Below are 22,478 nucleotides of genomic sequence, written 5' to 3'. Positions count from 1 at the left end.
GAACACAATTAGATATGTTTTTGGAGATCATGTTATTATAGGTTTTCCCCTTATTTTTTGTCGACAATGTATTTTCACTAATACTAAATGGATATCATCAAGACATAAGGTGAAAATATATTTTCCCTGTTCAGCAATTGTGATTTAACTGACCTTTGTCTGGCGTGCTGCAATTCATGGGGTCTCAGAGAGTCGGACACGACTGAGCGACTGAACTGAACTGAACTGAACTGTCTTATTTAAGAACTGAAGAGGTGAGAGATGGAGACCCACAGTCTTAACAACCTGATCCTTCCTGTTTGGGAAGTTTATTGTCTGGGATTACCTTTTTAAAGTTTATGTTCCTTAATTATTATTAATTTTGGCTTCCATTGGGGCAACTTAAAATGGTCCCTTTCTACCGCTTATAAAAAAAATATGCCATTGTTTTGTTAAAGTTTGTCTGTAGTGCCCTTCCTCCAAAATGTGAGCATGTAAATAAATTCTGTAGAGATTACTTATATTTTATTGAAAATATCAGTCATAACACTGTTCTAGTTGTTTGATTGTGACTGGTGAATTTCTGGAATGTCTGTCTTCTGAAAAACAGAAATACGTTGTGTGGAAAAGGAAGTTATGTATGTCAACAACATTTTACAGTGCATCCCTTACAAATACGAATTTAAATGCAGAATTATTTAAATTTTGAGTTACTCACACTCAAGTGTATTTCCATTTCATTATTTTACTGCATGCCCCTCAAATTGTATAATATTCATACATTATAAGGCATCTCAGTAACTGTGTTTTTTGTAAGCTACCCTGTGGTATCTTGTTATGGGAGCCACAACAGACTAAGACATGGCTGGAGCCAGGTGTTAATCCATTTTAGCTCCAGTGTATTTTAATTGATCCCCAGAGGATGAGATGTTTGGATGACCCAGTGGACATGAGTTAGAGCAAACTCCAGGAGGTGGTGAAGGACAGGGAAGCCTAGCATGCTGCAGTCCATGGGGTCGCAAAGAGTTGGACACAACTTGGTGACTGAACAACAACTTACTACTAACGCATGGTTTTGCTTGTAGGAAGTGTTTCTGGTGTCTCAAGTGCAAGTCTTAATGTGTATTATCAAGGTTTCTCCAGTACAACCAGGAAGGAACCTCAGCTTATCCCCAGAACAGTGGGGTCTCTAAAGCTCTCAGCTCCTCAGTGTCTGTTCTCTGCAGGACCTTCCAGAATCGAGTCTTGCACATGGTCAACACAGGACCTCTTAGAGGACCTAGGACATATTCTATGCAGACGTCTGGAGTGTGTCTCTCTCGTTTTCTCCTGAGACTTTGCCACCTAAACCCCACCACTCCCACAGCCCCAGACTCTGATCTGTGTCTCCTGCACTCACTGAGACCCGTGTTCCCTGTTGGGCTCTATTTCTCTGTGCAGCATTTTGAAAAATATTCCCCGTGAGAAATGCAGGTTTAGTGTAGGTCCCACTTCAAATACTTCCCTTCTAAAATTCATGGCATAATCCATTGCTTTCAAATGTGTTTTTATATATATTTTATACATTCTGTCCCATTTTTATAACTATTTACAGCAGTTGGGTAAGTTTGATACCAGCTACTTCATCTCGTTCAGAAACTATTAGTTCTTCACATATACTTTAGCCACTCCCAATAAATCAGAAAATTCAATTAAATCTTTTATGTTCAAATTTTCTCCCCATCTTTCTGATACTACTCTGGTCTAAATTATCATAAACTCTTCCCTAAATTCCTACACTAGCTTTCAACTCATAGCCCCTGTTTCAGCACATATTTTAGTGGAATTCTAGAAATATAACATATTATGTCCCTCTCTGGGTGAAATTTTTCAGTAGCTTCTCATTAAACTAGAGAGTAAATATTTGGACTCCTTCCAATACTTGGGACGATGTAAGCCTTCTAAATGGTTTTCTATGCACATCTCTGTTTCTTCTTTATGTTTCAGCAATACTGATTTTTTTTTTTTAATTTCTGCATCTCCAAAATTTTACCCACAGCTATACTTTTAGCAGCCTGATTTTATTTTTTATGACCGTGACATGCTCATCATTCTTTCCCTGACTTCTTTCTCTAGTTTCAGGTGACAGCTTAAGTGTCACTTTCTTGGTGAGGCATTTCCTGATCCCATAGAACTTTACTCTTAATCTCACGGCATCCTAATCTTTTAGTTCAAGCCACATACCATAATGTGATTTCCCACTTATATACAGGTGTATGCTTGTAATATCTATATTTTCCCTATGTAAGCATCATAAAGACAGGGATTATGTCTTTGTCTTAATTACCACTCTGTTCCCAGTGATATTACATGGTATGTGGTACATAATAGGTGTTACAGAAATATTCACTGAATTAAAGAAAAATATATAATATTTAACTTCAGAAAGAAGTAGGCTTCAAAGTCAACATCTGGAAGTTTAGTAATTGAAACGTTCAAAGAATCTTTAAGAATTGGAACTGGAAGAAATCATAAAGATTACCTATCCAGCCACCATGCTGATTTAATAACCCCTTTGATAACATTTAGTTCTTCTTCAGAGAGTGAAGAAGAACTAAAGAGCCTCTTGATGAAGGTGAAGGAGGAGAGTGAAAAAGTTGGCTTAAAGCTCAACGTTCAGAAAACTAAGATCATGGCATCTGGTCCCATCACTCAATGGGAAATAGATGGGGAAACAGTGGAAACAGTGTCAGACTTTATTTTGGGGGGCTCCAGAATCACTGCTGATGGTGATTGCAGCCATGAAATTAAAAGACGCTTACTCCTTGGAAGGAAGGTTATGGCCAACCTAGATAGCATATTTAAAAGCAGATACATTACTTTGCCAACAAAAGTCCGTCTAGTCAAGGCTATGGTTTTTCCAGTGGTCATGTATGGATGTGAGAGTTGGACGGTGAAGAAAGCTGAGCACCACAGAATTGATGCTTTTGAACTGTGGTGTTGGAGAAGACTCTTGAGAGTCCCTTGGACTGCAAGGAGATCCAATCAATCCATCCTAAAAGAGATCAATCCTGGGTGTTCATTGGAAGGTCTGATGTTGAAGCTGAAACTCCAATACTTTGGCCACCTCATGCGAAGGGTTGACTCATTGGAGAAGACCCTAATGCTGGGTAGGATTGGGGGCGGGAGGAGAAGGGGACGACAGAGGATGAGATGGTTGGATGGCATGACTGACTCGATGAACATGGGTTTGGGTAGATTCCGGGAGTTGGTGATGGACAGAGAGGCCTGGCGTGCTGCAATTCATGGGGTCGCAGAGAGTTGGACACGACTGAGCGACTGAACTGAACTGAACTAAATTGATAACATCACCTATACTTGAATCATTCCAGAATCAGGGACTCACTATTTCACAAGGAATTATATTCTATTTTCAGACAATTCTTATTATTTTAAATTTAAATAGTTTATTAAATTTTATATAATTATTAAAATTTATATAATTTAAGCCTTCCATTGAAATGTTTTACTTACAATCTTATGGCAAGTGGTCTCTCACTTTCACAGAAGAATTCTGACAACAATGATACACACATTTTTTTCCTTTTATATTTCTTCTGAAATTAAACTACTCAACGTCATAATTAAAAATGAAAATTATTCTTACATCTTACTGTGTTACAAAGTGACATTCCATTTTGGATGCTTTAACATTATTGGCATTCTTTGAGCTATATATTAGATCTATTTATCACTGTTAATAGTTAATGATTCATGTTTGCATACACTATAAGTAAGAAATTTTGAATGTGAGTCAAAATATAAACTTAAAAAAACAAATTTATGGAAGGAGAGTCTTTTAGCTAACATTAACAAAGATATATGAAAAATTTTAACTATAATGTTCACATCTGCCCATTATTGTCAAAATAGAAATGAAAATCTTTGTGTATATGTATACATTACAGTAAACAATAACTTTTGAATGAGAAGACTCATGTGACATAGAAAATCTACTTAACACACTTTAGCTCAGTGTGTGTGCATGGTTTAGAAACACATCTATACTGTGTCTCACAGAATTGTAAAATGGTCAAATGAGAAAACACATTTGAACGCATTTTTAGCTTTCAAGTGAAATGTTCTAATACTGCCCACAGTAATCATAAATAATTTTAAAGAACTGTTATATATATTTTTGAAATAAGTAAAATGAAAGACTAATCATAGACACAGTTGTTTGCTTTTATATGCATGAAGCAATTTGCAAAACTGAATTGTTTTGATACTGTGGTCCCTGTTTCTGAATCATTTTTATCACCACTGTTCTTTGGGATGTATTTGTTGGGCTTGCTGACAGCGTGACCCACTTTCTCCCAGCTCTTCTCTGAGACTAGATTAGGCCCTTCTAAAGTTGTATTAACTCTTATGGGTCACTATGTAAGTTATTGTTTCAGCACAGTAAGTTACATTTTCCAAAGTTCTGCCAATGGATCTTCATTAATCTGGGGAAATGGAAGTGTTTGGTGGTATAATTACATAATGGGTCCTTTTAAGATTCTGGGTAAGTAAAAATAGAAACCATATATGATATAATGGTGTTTTAGCTATCATACTAAAATCTAATAGCACCAATCATTTACACATTCATATGTAAAATGCTGACATGAGAATATGTAAGTAGTCCTTTTCAAAATGCTATGGTAAGATTATACATTGATCGTGCTTTCTCTAAACATAGCAGTAAGAAATAAGACCTGTTTTTATAAAGTCATTAAGAAACCTAAGCATGTTTAGTGGTACAGATAAAACTCTCCATTAGCCAGAAACAACAGAGAAACATAAAACAGCAGTGTAGCTGCAGGCAAGAGTTTGCCTGTCTCTGGATCCAAATGTGGGCCATGATGAATATGACTCAGAGTGGCAAGAATCAAATTCCCCCCTTATAGAGTGAAGGGAAGAAGGGAGAAAAGATATTCACGACATCTGAAGAATCTCCCAAATTTCTCATCATTATCAAAAGCCTGTACAAAACTGACCAAGGAAAAAGGAGGAAACACCTATATTTATAGGTGAGTTTAATCAACTTTAAGAAACAGATAAAAAACATTTTAGAGAAATTCAAAAGAGCACAATTCCTAACATATGTTATGAGACAGGAAATTATTAAAACTTAAACTTGATAAAAATAGTAGAGAAGAGAATTATAGATTTATGTATGACTATGCGTGAAAAAATTCTAAGTGATAATTTTGGCACATGGAACCTAGAAGTGTTATAAAATATTCATCATGACCATATGGTATTTATCCTTAAAATTCAAGAAAGGTTCTCTACCAAAAATGTATTAATATGTTCTACCAATTCAACTCACAAAATGGAATGATTATTACAAAAAATAATAAAACAATTTTAAAATGTTAACCCATATTCATGGTTAAAACTAAGAATATCTGAGAAGTTCCATTTTCTACTTAGAATTTCTACTTAAAAGATATCAAATATTATTATTTACAGGGAATCATTTAAACTCACAAGTTCAGAAACAAACCAAATAGAAAAAATAACCAGTAAATCTGCTATTCAAAGTTGTACCACAGTAGATGAATAAGCAAGAAAAAAGAGGCAATCTTGCTATTATATGCAGACAAAATACATATCCAAGACAAGGTACAGACCCATTATATAAAAAGTTAAATTTTCTTGATAAAAGTTCAATTAACTAAAGATATAAGAAAAAATTCCAATAACAATTCAAAATCTATGAACAAAATATTTAAAATATGGCTCTGAACAAACCAAAACAATGGATAACATGTTATAATAAGGATATCATTTCTCTCCAGACTAATCTTTAAGTTCATGCATTTCCAATCAGAATATCAACAGAAATCTGCATGGAATTTATCAAATTGTATTGATATTCACATAGAAGAGAATAAAGAAAGTAGTTTCAAAAGTAGGTATACTATTTCTGAAAGCAAAAAAAAAACAAGGAAGTGCCTTCAATCATTATCAGATATTGATAATCATTTAGAGCTATGATAATTAAGGTAATGGATGTTGGCTTCATAGATCATAAGCCATGTTTTGACCTTGTGGAAAACTGCACAGCAAGTAGAATGTGTTCAACTTGTTCATAGATAAAAACCCTGAACAGTATTTCTTATAAAATCAAATATATTATAAGAATATCCACAACATTGTCCAACAAACATTTCTTTTAGCTATTTTAGAAATCACAAATTTAAAAACAAGGCCAGATGGTGAGATTATGTCTTCTGACAATTTATATTACTTTAAAAGTGAAATAATACAGTGAACATAACTAAACACCCAGTCTTTTTTCCTGTGACTGTAATCTTTTTGCTATCTTGATAAACAGTTATCCACAGATATATGTCATAGATAAATGAATGGATGGGTGGATAGACAGACAGGTAGAAGGAAAAAGAAAGAAAGGTAATTCCATTATTTCAAGAATATTGTTTGTCTCGCTCATTGCTTTATACCAAATACTTAGAACAATGTCTGGAACATTCCAGATACATAAGAAATATTTTCTTTAATATAAAAATACTAATTTACCATTAACGAAATAAGTTATATACTTAACTGCATTCCCTTTATTTAAAAACACTATCATGGCATCTGGATTAGATAATTTTGTGCTGAAATTTCATAAAAGAGGTCATATTGTGTATTTCACATTTGCAAAAGGTAATTTTTTTGGTGGGGAAACTGAGTAAGACATTTTAGATGGTAGGAATAAGGAAATGTTACCTCAGTGACAGTTTACCAATTTTTCTAGACTTATAAGTTAAGAGATATTGGAAACCTACCCTATTCAGATTGAAAATGTAATAGTATTTATAAGACCTATAGAAATAGCGGCACAATTTCTGTTCTTTTATTTCTGAGTTCAGAATCCAAATGCTGATGTGAGTAAAGCCTTATATTTAACTTTTGAAGGTAAAGTGAATATTGTGATACGAAAGCTTTGACATTTTAAAAGATGGAATTCCAAGACAGCAAACAAAGATTCTAGTCTTTCTTGGCCGTGTGTGTTTGCACACAAACGCTTGCATCGTTTACAAGAACATGAGCCGGTAATCATCTCACTTACTTATTTGCATTTAATATTGATTTAAATTATTTCTTAATAGATTTTCTTCATCATTCTCTTATTTTGATTAAGAGATGACAAACTTCAATGTGAATGAACTAATCTGCTCTTTTCTATATAACCTGTATATTTCTAAATCTTTTCTTGTTTCCATGAATGAGAAGTTATAAAATATGAAATCATCCTGTGACTGTTTATTTCTTCATGGTACAGTGAGAAAAGGAAATTAAAGCTAAATTTCACCAACCTCATGAATGAATAACTACACTGTACATTAAATCTTATCTTACTTGTATTTCATAGTATAGCTAAGAAACTCACATTCACACTTCAGTGGAGCTATGTTTTTAAGAGCATTCTTAAAGCAGCTAACTGAAACACTTTTAAATGTTCTGTTTTCAGACATACAGAAATATACATACACATGTGGTCATTACTTCTATTCTTTTAATATATTTGTTTTTTTTCTTTCTGATTTACTTCACTCTGTATGACCTGAATGTAAGGTCACACATTATAAAACTCTTAGAGGAAAACACAGGGAGAACACTCTTTGACATAAATCACAGCAAAATCCTTTTTGACCCACCCCCTAGAATAATGAAAATAAAAACAAAAATAAACAATCGAGACCTAATTAAACTTAAAAGCTTTTGCACAGTCAAGGAAACAATAAACAAGATGAAAAGATAGCCCTCAGAATGGGAGAAAATATTTGCAAACTTCAGTTCAGTTCAGTCGCTCAGTCCTGTGACTCTTTGTGACCCCATGTACTGCAGCACGCCAAGCTTCCCTGTCCATCACCAACTCCTGGAGCTTGCTCAAACTCATGTCCATCGAGTCGGTAATGCCATCCAAACATCTCATCCTCTGTCATCCCCTTCTCCTCCAGTCTTCAATCTTTCCCAACATCAGGGGCTTTTCTAAGGAGTCAGTTCTTTGCATCAGGTGGCAGAGTATTGGAGTTTCAGCTTCAACATCAGTCCCTCCAAAGAATATTCAGGACTGATTTCCTTTAGGGTGGACTGGTTGGATCTCCTTGCAGTCCAAGGGACTCTCACGAGTCTTCTCCAACACCACAGTTCAAAAGCATCAATTCTTCAGCACTCAGCTTTCTTTATAGACTAACTCTCACATCCATACATGACTACTGGAAAAAGCATAACTTAAACGAGATGGACCTTTGTTGGCAAAGTAATGTCTCTGCTTTTTAATATGCTGCCTAGGTTGGTCATAGCTTTTCTTCCAAGGAGCAAGCGTCTTTTAATTTCATGGCTGCAGTCACCATCTGCAGTGATTTTGGAGCCTAAAAAAACAAAGTCTCTCACTGTTTCCATTGTTTCCCTATCTATTGGCCATGAAGTGATGGGACCGGATGCCATGGTCTTAGTTTTCTGAATGTTGAGTTTTAAGCCAACTTTTTCACTCTCCTCTTTCACTTTCATCAAGAGGCTCTTTAGTTCTTCTTCACTTTTTGCCATAAGGGTGGTGTCATCTGCATATCTGAGGTTATTGATATTTCTCCTGGCAATCTTGATTCCAGCTTGTACTTCATCCATCTCGACATTTTGCATGATATACTCTGCATATAAGTTAAATAAGCATGATGACAATATACAACCTTGATGTACTACTTCCCTATTTGGAACCATATGTTGTTCCACATCCAGTTCTAACTGTTGCTTCTTGACCATTTCTCAGGAGGCAGGTCAGGTGGTCTGGTATTCCCATCTCTTGAAGAATTTTCCACAGTTTGTTGTGATCCAGACAGTCAAAGGCTTTGGTGTAGTCAATAAAGCAGTAGTAGATGTTTTTCTGGAAATTTCTTGCTTTTTTGCTGATCCATTGGATGTTGGCAATTTGATCTCTGGTTCCTCTGCCTTTTTTAAATCCAGCTTGAACATCTGCAAATTCACGATTCACATACTGTTGAAGCTTGGCTTGGAGAATTGAACATTACTTTGCTAGCGTGTGAGATGAGTGCAATTGTGTGGTAGTTTGAACATTCTTTGACATTTGGGATTGGAGTGAAAACTGACCTTTTCCAGTCCTGTGGCTCACTGCTGAGCTTTCCAAATTTGCTGGTATATTGAGTGCAGCACTTTCACAGCATCATCTTTTAAGATTTGAAATAGCTCAACTGATATTCCATGCTTGGAATTCCATGGAATTCCATTCCTTGTAATGATGCTTCCTAAGGCCCACCTGACTTTGCATTCCAAGATGTCTGGCTCTAAGTGAATGATCACACCATCATGGTTTTCTGGGTCATGAAGATCTTTTTTGTGTGGTTCTTCTGTGTATTCTTGCCACCTGTTTTTTTAATATCTTCTGCTTCCATTAGATCCAAAGCATTTTTGAAAACTTAGCAACTGACAAAAGATTAATTTCCAAAATATACAAGCTTAGTCTCAAAAAAACAGCCCAATCAAGAAATGAGTGAAAGACCTATATAGACATATCTCCAAAGATATACAGATGACCAGCAAACACATGAAAAGATGCTCAAAATCACTAATTATTAGAGAAATGTAAATCAAAAGTACAATGAGGTATTACCTCACAACAGTCAGAATGTCCATAATCAAGAAATTTATAAACAATAAGTGCTAGAAAGGCTGTGGAGAAAAGGGAACCCTCTTGCACTCTTGGTGGGAATGTAAATTGATATAGCCACTAGGAAGAACAGCATTGAGACTCCTTGAAAAACTAAAACTACCCTATGATCCAGCAATCCCACTAATGGGCATATACCCTGAGAAAACCATAACTCAAAAGGACACATGTACCCCAATGTTCATTGCAGTACTGTTTACAATAGCCAGGATATTCTTTTAACATATAAAAGCATAACTTGGTGAAAATAATGGAAGGATTGGAGGCAGGTAAAAGATTTAAACAAAAGATCTTTATATACGTAATTAGTATGTAACATTTCTATAGTTAGATTAATATAATTTATCATTTATATTATTTGTCTTCTATGGTATTCTCATTTACTTATGTCCTCTAAATACTAAATACTGCTCTATATATTATCCTCATTTTTATAATATCTTAGTTCACTGATATATTTTTGCATAGAAATATGCTTCAGAATGTGAAAGCATGGCATTTGATCTAAGGGAATATCTCCCCATTTTTGTACCCATTGTGACCTTTAAAGACAAGAATTCAAGGGTAAGTGTCTAACTCTTCACAATAACCAGATAAAGGTAACTAAAAATTATGCAGGATATGGAACAATTAGATTCTATGTTGTTCTTCAATTCTAATATAAATCATTGGCACCTAAATATTTTTTATCATCCTTTAAGGCATCTAGAATGTGTATTGTTAAATTGCAATCATTATATAATATTTGTGAACATCTTTTTGGTATATTTTTATCTTTTTAAAATTAAGCTGAAACTCTGTACAATCTAATTTCATTTTCTGATAAATTCCATATGTTGCACTTTGAAAATGCCCTTTATGTGTAGACTTCAACTTCCTTATTTAAATATTTTACATAAGGTATTTTCTTCCTTCCATAGCTACATTCTAGATAACTTTAATTATAATTTTGAAAATGTTTCTATTGAAATTGTCCTGATGAGGAGAAAATGCAGATCATGTCAATGAGCTATACTATTTCTGTTGAATTTTACATTTTAAGTGATCTCCATTGTTGGTGTGTTTTTCATGATTTAAGATTTAACTTTGACATTGATACTGCACAAATTTGTATTTGAGTTTTATGTCATCAATTGGCACCTCAGAATTAGTGCCTAAGAAACTGAGTAATAGAGTCACACAACTCTTCAAGATTTACAATATTATCTTATTATTATTGCCACGTCTGTCAAGAACACTATAGAACTCTGGCTGTAAAACTTGCTTACACATTCAAATGTGAAGACAAAAATATTGATTCAATCACAGATAATTTTCTAGTAGCACAGTTGATGTTCCGTGTTTACTTCTGGTTATTAAATTTTGATGATTAATCATTTCTATGACATATGCAGTTGACAACCTCAAATAGCAAAAATTAATGATGACACACCATTTCAACTTTTAAGAACATGTCTTCTGCTTTTAGAAATTCCCATTTTGAAAAGAGATTAGGTAAAAAGGAAGTAGTTTAAGCTATATAGTTTGATTTGCATGTGTGTAAGCAGGAAGTTGACAGAATTTGCATTTTTTAACTGCAAGCAGAAAAGAAAAATCTCAGAGACCCATAGAAATCTGAATTTCCCCTTTGGTTGAAAATAATACCAACCTCATAAATGCCAGCTTATTTGTGATAGAACTCCCACAAAATTGTATTTTATTGTATTTGTTACTTTTTATCTCTTTATGGAAAATAAGGTCAGCCAAATTGCTATAATATTCATGCCTCATTTATCTATTTGCAATAGAATTGCTAGTGCAGAAACAAAGAACAAAATATGATTCTGGGAGGGAGAGAGAAGGAATGAAGATTAGCTAAGTTGTTTTTAACTCCTCTAAGATATTTAAGAATTAAAATCAACCTACACTACCAAATCTTCTTCTATTATACCTCATTTCATTAAATGCACCTGAATTCTACTTTTTTTTTTTTTAATAAATTTATTTATTTTAGTTGGGGGCTAGTTACATTACAATATTGTAATAGTTTTTGCCATACATTGACATGAATCAGCCATGGGTCTACATGTGTTCCCCTTCCTGGACCCCCCACCCACCTCCCTCCCCATCCCATCCCTCTGGGTCATCCCATTGCCCCGGCCCTGAGCCCTTGTCTCATGCATCGAACATGGAATGGTGTTCTGTTTCACATATGATAATATACATGTTTCAATGCTATTCTCCCAGAACGTCCCACCCTCACCTTCTCCCTCAGAGTCCATAAAATTGTTCTATGCATCTGTGTCTCTTATTCTGTCTCGCATATGGGGTTATCGTTACCATCTTTCAAATTCCATATATATGCATTAGTATACTGTATTGGTGTTTTTCTTTCTGGCTTACTTCACTCTGTATAATGGGCTCCAGTTTCATCCATCTCAGTAGAACCGATTCAAATGTATTTTTTTTAATGGCTGAGTAATATTCCATTGTGTATATGTACCACAGCTTCCTTATCCATTCGTCTGCTGATGGACATCTAGGTTGCTTCCATGTCCTGGCTATTGTAAACAGTGCTGTGATGAACATTGGGGTACACGCGTCTCTTTCAATTCTGGTTTCCTCGGTGTGTATGCCGAGCAGTGGGATTGCTGGGTCATATGGCAGTTCTATTCCCAGTTTTTTAAGGAATCTCCACACTGTTCTCCACAGTGGCTGTACTAGTTTGCATTCCCACCAACAGTGTCAGAGGGTTCCCTTTTCTCCACAATATTTTTAGTAATGTTAGCTTTATTTACTAAATTTATTAAATCTATTACCTTTGTATATATAAAGATAAATATCTCATCCACTTAAGTCATATAATCAAATATTAATTCTGGCCACAGAATTTAAATTTTAAGGTTTTGCCATAGAATCTAAAATTGTGTATTTTTTTATTAAATTAAAAATCTGAAATGTTGACTTAGCATTAATAAAATTTTCAGACATAATTTCATGGACCCATGAATTCCCACAAATATTTTCATTGAGGGGCCAATGGTATCTGGTGGATTTTATTAACACTATATTTACAGATCTAATAAACATTGGTTAGGATACTAAGAGACTTTATAACGTTACTATGTTAAAACTTGTAGATGGCCAACTGATATTTTTTATCTAATTCCTGAAATTATTTCATACCTAGTCATATATTAGAGAAACTTATTTGGACAGGGGATTAAATGTAAAATACATGTAGGTACTTGCTTGTTATAAAAATATTATACTGTCAGTAATATCAACAAATAGAATTAGAATTATTGAGAAAATTTCAAACTTTGCTAAATTTTCATTGCATCATATGAGATATTGAGAGCCTGAAAACTATTATTAGCTACAGAATGACTGTATCAGGGAAATACAAGTGGGAATGAAATGACCCACCCTGTGAAAGTCCAGCCTTGCCTTTATGTCTTTTCTTCATATGTATGTATGTATCCGTGAGTTACCACTTCTGAAGTATATTGGTTTAGACCAGTGACCTTTATTGGAGATGAGGGTCTTCATGCATCCTTAGCCCACTCCCCACAGTCTTCACCTAGAGCCACCAGCATTCTCTGCAGGTTCGCCCTTCTCCAGAGGCAACCTGCACCCATCAACCTCCCTTTTGATTTCTCAGAGTGTATGGATTATTCATTTTCAATATCTCTATTATTTATTTTTATTGAAGTGCAGTTGCCTTATACTATTACATTAGTCTCAGGGAGTATAGCAGTGACTTTTTTTTTTTATAGATTATAAGGTTATTATGAAATACTGGCTATATTCCTTGTGCTATATATTATATACGTGTATCTTAATTTATACCTAGTAGTTTGTACCTCTTAATCCCCTTTGCCTATCTTGTCACCCTTTTTTTTATTTAATTTTTTTTTATTTATTTTTTTTTAATAAATTTATTTATTTTAGTTGGGGGCTAATTACTTTACAATATTGTAATAGTTTTTGCCATACATTGACATGAATCAGCCATGGGTTTACATGTGTTCCCTTTACACTCACTCTCATCTCTGGTAACCACTAGTTGGTTCTCTGTGAGTCTGTTTCTGATATATTTATTTGTATTATGTTTTAGATTCCACATATAAGTGAAAATACACTGCATTTGTCTTTCTCTGTTTGACTTACTTCCCTAAGCATAGTACCCTCCAGGTTCATCTGTGTGGTCATACATGGCAGGCATCATACTCTTTTATGGTTGAGTAATACACACCTCTGTGTGTGTATGTGTGTGTGTGTGTGTGTGTGTGTGTGTTTCACATCTTTACCACTCATCTGTTGACAGACACTTAGGTTGCTTGCATATCTTGATCATGGCAAATAATGCCGCTATGAACATCAGGGCATATATATATCTTTTTGAATTACTGTTTTCATTTTCTCTGGATAGATACCCAGGAGTGGAAATGTTGGTTTATCAAGGAAACACAAATCAAAACCACAATGATATAGCAACTCATTGTTGTCAGGATGCCTATTTTCAAAAAGACAAGAAATAATAAGCATTGGCAATGATATGGAGACAAGGAAACTTAGTACTGTTGCTGGGAATGTAATTGGTGAAGCCACCATGGAAAACACTGTGCAGGTTCCTCAAAAAATTAAAAATACAACTACCTTTTTGCTTTTTAAAATATAAATTTTTACATACCGACACCCAACCCTATATCCCTTATTCCAGGATCATGTAAAAGTTTTTCCTCTTTTAAAACAAATTTATCCCATTTACTCTGATCTTATTTTCCCTAGCTTATCTGGAATCTAAATTTGGCCATGAAGCTTATTTTTTTTTTTGTCACAGATTTTCTGATTTTGTACAAGCTTCTTCGACGCTGCCTATCAAATATATACTTAAGTCTTTGATTTCGCCTTCTACAATTCCATTTTTAACTTCCTTTCTTGCACATCCCTTAGGCTAAATATTCTCCAGTTACTAATTACTATGTCCATTTCCTCAATTTACCATTTATATTAACTTAATACATGTTTCTATAAGGCATCCTATATGCTGAGCATTGCTTTAAGCAGTATTGTATTTTTAATACAATATTGTATTTTAAGCATATGTACCATATATGTGTAACTCAATCCATCTGTTCTTAAATACCATGCAAAATTGTTTTTGATTGTGAAAGCATATTTTTGCATTCCAGAAAACCTCAGAAAATAGAAAAAACATGTAATCACAAAAGTTATTCACAATCTCAAAAGTCAGAAATACTGATAACACTTTGCTCGATTTTGCATAGATTTGCAAGTGTCTATGTGTATGCATAGGTTCATTTTGTGTACTTATAATGTGTGTATGTATTTGGATGATCCTAAGAGCTAAGAATTGCATATTTACTCTTTGTTATGCATTGTTCTAAGTAGAATTCTGTGCAGAAGTACTGATGCTGAAGCTGAAGCTGCAATACTTTGGCCACCTGATACGAAGAGCTGCCTCATTGGGAAAGACCCTGATGCTGGGAAAGACTGAGGGCAGGAGGACAAGAGGGTGACAGAGGATGAGATGATTAGATAACATCATTGACTCAAAGGACATGAGTTTGAGCAAACTCCAGGAAATAGTGAGAGACAGGGAAGCCTGCTGTGCTGCAGTCCATGGGGTCACAAAGAGTCAGACACAACTTGGCGAAGGAACAGCAAGTAGAATTCAGCCATCTAGTCTCAATATCAACCATGTATTTATTTTCCCCATTTCAAAAAGGATGAAACTGAGGAAAAGAGAGCTTACGTAATTTGCTTATTAAGTGACAAAGCTGGGATTCACATTCAGGCAGCCAGACTCCGGAGTCCATACTCATGTATACAATGTCTGTTCTATACAACCTCTCTCCGGACACACACACTCTTAGACTTATGCATATACTAAATATATATCTATGTGCTAATTGCATGATTACATAATATAACTACAATTATATCTATGCAGATTTGATCCTGCTTTTTATCCAAAATTATTTTTAAATATTTTGCTATTTAAAATTACTAAAGCACCATTTTTGGATTATAATATTCTAAGGTATGATTATATTATTGGAAGCTATTCCATTGTTAGACATTTGTCTTTCAAATCTTTAAATATTGTACATATTATTGCAATAAACATCTATGCATATAAATTTCTGCTCTAATTTTTCATTATTAACAAGAATACTCTGGGGACAGAGGAGACAAAACACAGTCACTGGTTTGGGTATTTTAGTGAGTCAGTGTGGGGGGCATTTGTGGGGGGGTGGCAGCAAGGGAGAAAAAAATAGATGCAAATATGAGTAGGATCCCATACTATTTGAGGAAGTATCAGGAAGTATCAGTATACTGAATAGACAATAGTGAGAGAGGAGAAGCTAGCTGATGGTTTATATTACTTGTGCTGCTGCTGCTGCTGCTGCTAAGTCGCTTCAGTTGTGTCCGACTCTGCGCGACCCCACAGACAGCAGCCCACCAGGCTCTGCCGTCCCTGGGATTCTCCAGGCAAGAATACTGGAGTGGGTTGCCATTTCCTTCTCCAATGCGTGAAAGTGAAAAGTGAAAATGAAGTCACTCAGTCATGTCCGACTCTTCGCGACCCCATGGACTGCAGCCTACCAGGCTCCTCCATCCACGGGATTTTCCAGGCAAGAGTACTGGAGTGGGGTGCCATTGCCTTCTCCGTATATTACTTGTACTGACATACAAATATCATGGCTAAGAACTATAGTTTGGCTAGGAAATCTGAAGGGCTTCTAATAATTCCTCCTGGGGTGTCTTGGGAAAGGAAAAATGACCATCCATATGAAAAATCTGATGAATGTAGGCTATTGATTCGAGTAATCCCAGCCTCACTGCTGATTTTGTTTTCTTCCACAAATCACTTGGCTCCACTGAAGGCCAAGTCTAGATGGATTAGGTATTATTCAGCCTCTCTTGCTTTTAATATAGTGATTTTCTTCCCTTTCATTTTCTTACACTATGCTTGGGTTTTGTTAAAATAGTCTATTGCTTTTCATGTTTAAATCTTTTCAACACCATGGATAGTATATGTATTTGTGGTCTTACTGCAAATGATCACTGAAGTAAGACTGTTGGGGACAAGCTGAGCTTGAGGCTAGCCTGTCTTTGGTGGCTCACTGAAGGCCTCTTTACTTCTTACCAGGCATTGCCTCAGGGCCAACTGGACTTGTAGTGATCTACTTACATAATCCTGATTTAATTTTTCTTATGGGAAATTATGCAAGTTCAGGAGCTCTACATCCTTGTATTGAAATAATTATTTTCAAATTCCCTGAGAGTGGTTTCCCAATTCAAGGGAAGTAAAACATTCATCCCAAGACTAATAAAATGTCCACTACCAAAAAGTATTTTGAAAAGCGATGTTTTTTTTTTCCTTTGTAGACTTTTTTGTAAAGGAAAATGGTGTTTATGTTCAGAGTCATGAAGCAAGAAACTATTCTGGATTCCTACATACTAAGTGGAAAGAGGAAGTGATGCTTCATCTACTTCCTTAAGTATGTGACTGCAGTTAGACCTTCTGGTAGCTTTTTATTATGGGTGAGAGTCTGCTCAGCGCGTTTTAATTTCTTCAGAAGACAAGCTCCCATCTGTAAGGAAATTACACTCTGCCATGACTGAGCATACAGAAATTATTTTTTAGGGAGGCAGAGAAAAATAGAGAACAACAGAACTACAAAAAGTAAAGAATTCAAGTAATCTGGATCAAACTAAAGGAAGGAATAGCTTGTGGATGTACCATTAGAACACAGGACATTGTTAATCTTTATAAAACTCACATGCTCTGCCTTACAGAATCAGTCTTAGTACACCAATTCCTTTCCTAGTTTTATTTTCTTTATCCAGACACAGTAGGAGAAGAAGAGAGTGGGACAAATTGAAAGAGTAAGGCTGACATATACACACTACCATGTGTAAAATAGCTAGGTAATGGGAAGAGGCTGTGTAACACGGAGCGCTCAGCTCAGTGCTCTGTGATGACCTGGAGGGGTGGGATGGGGGGTAGACGAGAGGCACAAGAGCGAGGCGACACACATACATGCAGCTGATTCACGTTGTATGGCAGAAACTAACACAACATTGTAAAGCAATCATCCTCCAGTTAAAAACCAGATTTCAGTGTTCAAATCACTCTAGTGACAACATGAGTAGAGTTTTCTTCAATCTAAAGTGAAACTTAGTAAAGAAATAAGGTGAGATCGAATTGAAAGAGCATTAGTATCATTAAAAATAAATCATTTTTCCTTTTTCATGCTTTTGTTTCTATCCTGGGGGGCAGGGAAGGCCAGCTAGCACAAATTATCAATATATTCCATCCCGTTTTCTTTCTACTTTCATTCCTGAAAATACGTTCAACAGCCCCACCTCCATTTCTGCCTTAATGTGCTCAGCCTGCTATAACAATGATCACGGACTGGGCGGCTCATGAACAACAACAAAATGTGATTTGTCACAGTTCTGGAAGATAGAAGTAAAAACTGAAAGTGCCCACATGGTCAAGGGAAGGCAAACTTGTCTCCTTGTGGGCTGGATGGGGCTGGAAGCAATGTGAGGTCTCTCTCAAGAGGGTGGTGGTCCCACTCATGTGGAGAAGGAAATGGCAACCCACCGCAGTATTCTTGTCTGGAGAATCCCATGGACAGAGGAGCCTGGTGGGCTACAGTACATAGGGTTACAAAACATTTGGACACAACTGAGCGACTATGCAACAATCCCACGCATGAAGGTTCCACTCTCCTGCTCCAATCACCTCCCAAAGGTCCCCCCTCCTAATACATCACAATAGGCATTAGAATTCCATCATGTGAGTTTTGGGGGCCACAAACATTCAGATCATAGCAACATCTTCCCTAAATTTAACGTTTCTTATTCTACTTTCTTACCCCTCAGGACCGACATTAAACTGAGTGGTTTCAAAGAAGCTGCACGATGCCAATTAAAGTTGAAGTTCAATAGACCTGTCATTTGAGATCCAAAATAGAGAGGCCAAAACAAACTCCTGCCCTGTTCTGACACCGCCACTTCTGGGTTGACGCATCTCTTCTTACCACGCAGCTAGAACTCACAGGGCCTCTGTCTCAGGGTCCCAGGCCCATCTTCTGACTAGCAGCTTTACTCCTGCCTGGATGATGTATTCAAAAGCACAAGCAGGCTGTTTATATGTATGCATAAGATTATGTTTTGTTCTGACACATGATTTTGAGAGAGCTAAAATCCAAAGCTAGATATATCTATCTGCAAAATAGACAATTATAAATTCATCTAAAATTCAGCATGTCCTCCAGGTTACTTCCACCATATTCCCTGTTGGAGAATGTTTTCTAGATGAGACACTAGCTGTCTCTGTGAGCATGTACATGCTAAAGCTACAGCAAAATTTAGTTTGACATTGACTCATGAAGGCAATAAATTATATTTGTCTACTTCATTATTAATGTTTTGGCTTAAGTGCATTAACATTTTTCTTTCTTTTTAGATGATGCCTTTGGCAGACAGATTCTTTACCATTTGAGCTACCAGGGAAGCCCCCTTCACTTATGTTCAATAACTTGTTGAGAGTTTTTCTGTGTGTTTAATGATTTATATTAGGGTCTCAATAATTAACTTTATTGTTATTATTTTATTTCACTTTCTATAATATTTTATGAAGGGTACCATGGATCTATCATATTGAATTATTTTAATCATCTTATTCTGCTTGGAAAAGCAGATGTTCTATCTTGTATCATGCGGCATAACACACTTATATAACATTTAAAAAATTTATAAGCCTGTTCATGTATTACTTTGAAAGCAGAGTACAGTTGACTTGGTATTTGATTATATGTATATTGCTTAACCAATAGACAATCATGGCTTCCATTAGATCTGCCTTCCCTTTAGATCACCGAGCCTTGAGATGACCCAAAAGGTTTTTCTGGAAATTGTTTCCAGCTACACATGCCAAATACAAATATAAAGCTCACTTTATACTCATAAACATTCTACTAGAAAGACTCAGACAAAAATGTATTTATATGGCAAGACCTGGGAACAAGGATCATACTAAGAATTCACCTAGTAACCAAGTTAGTCCTTTGTATGCTTCTCACAGCTGCCATAGGTATGAAATGCCTGTGCAGCAAGGTGACCTCATCACATAAAAAGACCACTTTGCAACAGGCTTTAAAAGCAGCCACCCTTATTTAATTCCTCTGTGTGCTGCCCACTGAACTCAGTAGGTTTCATGGAGTGAGGCTACTGTCTACTGTACATAACATAATAGTTATGGAGACAAATAAATCAAGGTTCACAAATGTTCTGGAATTGGCCAGCTACAGATGGGTAGAACACTGTGAGCTGGACTTCCAAGTCCATGTCTTCCAGACCACATGGCTCATTTTCTATCCATGTTGTTGTACTACAACTCTGGGTCCAGTATAAAGACCCTGCCATGTGAGGAAGAAATGTGGGAAATCTGATGCTCAGTTTTATTTTTATGAGAGGTATCCATCCCTGTGACACTGTAGCCACTGAATAAAAAATTCTACTTTGATTCAGAATATTTTCTAATTATTGAAAACAATCTGTCATAGATATGACCCTCCATTAAAATTAGACTTAGCTGCTCACCTATGATTTTGTTTTTCTATCTTGCTTTTAAACCAACAAAATTTACATTTAATAAACATACAAAAATGTATACAGCCTTTATTTCAACATTAAAATTTCAAGCCAGAAAAACATTAGGTAATGCAAACTATTAAAATATAAATAGCATGGAATTCAGGTCTGTGATTAGTAATTTTAATAAATGGTATTTTATCATCTTTTACATTGCTAATCCTTGGTGTTTTACATTAATTTATACCAAATTTTTATTTTTAGAATTTTCACATTCTGTATTACTTTTACGTAGGATCTATTTAAAATCATAAAGCTTCATAAGGGAAGTTACATTAAATAAATGGAGATTTTCTTAATAAAACAGCAACAAATTATATTCAGTTTAAGTTTTTTCTTATAAAAAGGATTTTAGAAATCAATGTATTTTTTTGGCAAGGAGGTTTTTAATTCATATTGATAAAACTTAAGAATAACTTGATAGTTATGGCATTATTGGGCACTTTTTTTTAAGGACCATAAAAAGATTGGCTTGCTTATTCAAAATTTAACCAGCTGACACTTTTTTCTTCAGTAGTATAATACCAAAATATATATCAACATTCTTTCCCATTGCCCAGAAATAAATCCTCTCTTCCCTGTAGCAAGGAGTTACCTGCTCTTTTCGATACCAACATTAAATCCCTCTACTTTTTTTTCAAAATCTTTTTCCTTTAAAACATTGTTTTTAGATGATTTTCTCATATTATTTTCACATTAAGCCTACATCAAATATTTTCAGTTGGACTAGACTTTGGAAATTTCTTCAATAGTATAATGCAAATAAACCAAAATTTTTCAGTGTATAAGTGAGTTTATCATAACTAGAATAATTTCTATTCTATCTGTAATAATAAGATACTATTTATTGAATAATTAATATTTGCTCAGCCCTGTGCTAAGTGCCTTCTGTACTCATTGTATTTTCACAACAGTGTTGTGGGACAAGAATAATTATCCCAGGCTTATAGCTAAGGCAAATAAGACCCAAAGAGGTAAATAATTTGTATGAAGTGAAGTGAAGTCACTCAGTTGTGTCCAACTCTTTGTGACCCCATGGATTGTAGCCTGCCAGGCTCCTCCATCCATGGGATTTTCCAGGCAAGAGTACTGGAGTGGGTTGCCATTTCCTTCTCCAGGGTATAAGATAGTGGCTGATCCAGGATTCCAACCCTGGACTCTCTGACCTCAGAGTTCCTGTTTATAAATGCTGCATTAAGCTGCATGAAGCTTTTATGTATGCAAGTCAGGACTGGGGTACTTTATTTTTGAAACATAGTCTGGCTACTTCACAGTGATTTTGTACTACTGATGGAGGTACACCAAAATGTGTCTATGTAAAACACTTGCTTTTGTGACTTTACATGGACATAACGTTTGAAAGTCAATATATTATCTATGTTGTGTGTGTATGCATATATGTATATCACATTATGACTTTTCTAAGTAGAATCTTGATATACTTCCTTGGTAAACTTGGTATATTTTTAGTGTTTGCCACACTCTTCAGAATTGCTGTTCAATTCACAAGTCTGCTAGAGGCCAAGACCCTTGTTTTAGGAGATTATTTACATATGAATATAAAATAAGTAGGCCAAAATAGTGGTATTAGTTCTCTATCAGCTACATAATAAAATGTAAAGTGTTAATTTGACCATTGTGAAGGAAGCCAAATGCATAAATTGTTTAGACATTATGGAAACCTATCGCCCTGTGATTTTTTTTTTTTACTTTACAATATTGTATTGGTTTTGCCATACACTGACATGAATCCACCATGGGTGTACATGTGTTCCCCGTCCAGAACCCCCCTCCCACCTCCCTTCCCATCCCATCCCTCTGGGTCATCCCAGTGCACCAGCCCCGAGCACCTGTTACCATCACTCTCAGACACATTTAAAAAATAAAAAAACAGCTAACCTTGAAAGGTTTAACTTTTAAGCCACCATTCTATACTTAACTTCTGATTGGAAATGTTAAGAACTATTAGCAGTCTTTATATTGTTGAGACTGTGGTTCATTCATCTTATTCTGTGACACACACATTGTCACTTTCAGCACTACTGGTGGTGCTGCTAACTAAGAGTCTTTAACTGAATTTGCACTTCTTCCAGCAAAG

At 35.4% G+C, this 22,478-nt stretch overlaps 1 protein-coding gene across 3 annotated transcripts in view; it reads left to right on the top strand.

Annotated features, from left to right (window-relative positions):
• Positions 1-22,265, top strand: part of CCDC102B (coiled-coil domain containing 102B) — a 324,997-nt gene extending 302,732 nt beyond the window's left edge. For 2 of the 3 annotated variants that reach the window (XM_081562701.1, XM_081562700.1), the window contains exon 15: positions 18,608-22,265. In XM_081562701.1, the coding sequence (XP_081418827.1) occupies positions 18,608-18,686 (79 nt within the window). In that variant the 3' untranslated portion in view covers positions 18,687-22,265. Of the gene's footprint in view, positions 1-15,097; positions 15,452-18,607 lie in introns of those variants that run through there. The other variant, XM_081562698.1, reaches the window with a different exon arrangement.
• The last annotated feature ends 213 nt before the right edge of the window (positions 22,266-22,478 follow it).

The sequence above is a fragment of the Giraffa tippelskirchi genome, chromosome 14, assembly GCF_054371585.1.
Source record: "Giraffa tippelskirchi isolate mGirTip1 chromosome 14, T2T-mGirTip1v1.2.pri, whole genome shotgun sequence".
NCBI lineage: Eukaryota > Metazoa > Chordata > Mammalia > Artiodactyla > Giraffidae > Giraffa > Giraffa tippelskirchi.
The sequence above is the reverse complement of the archived record's forward strand: the minus strand, read 5'-3'. Positions and strand labels throughout refer to the sequence as shown.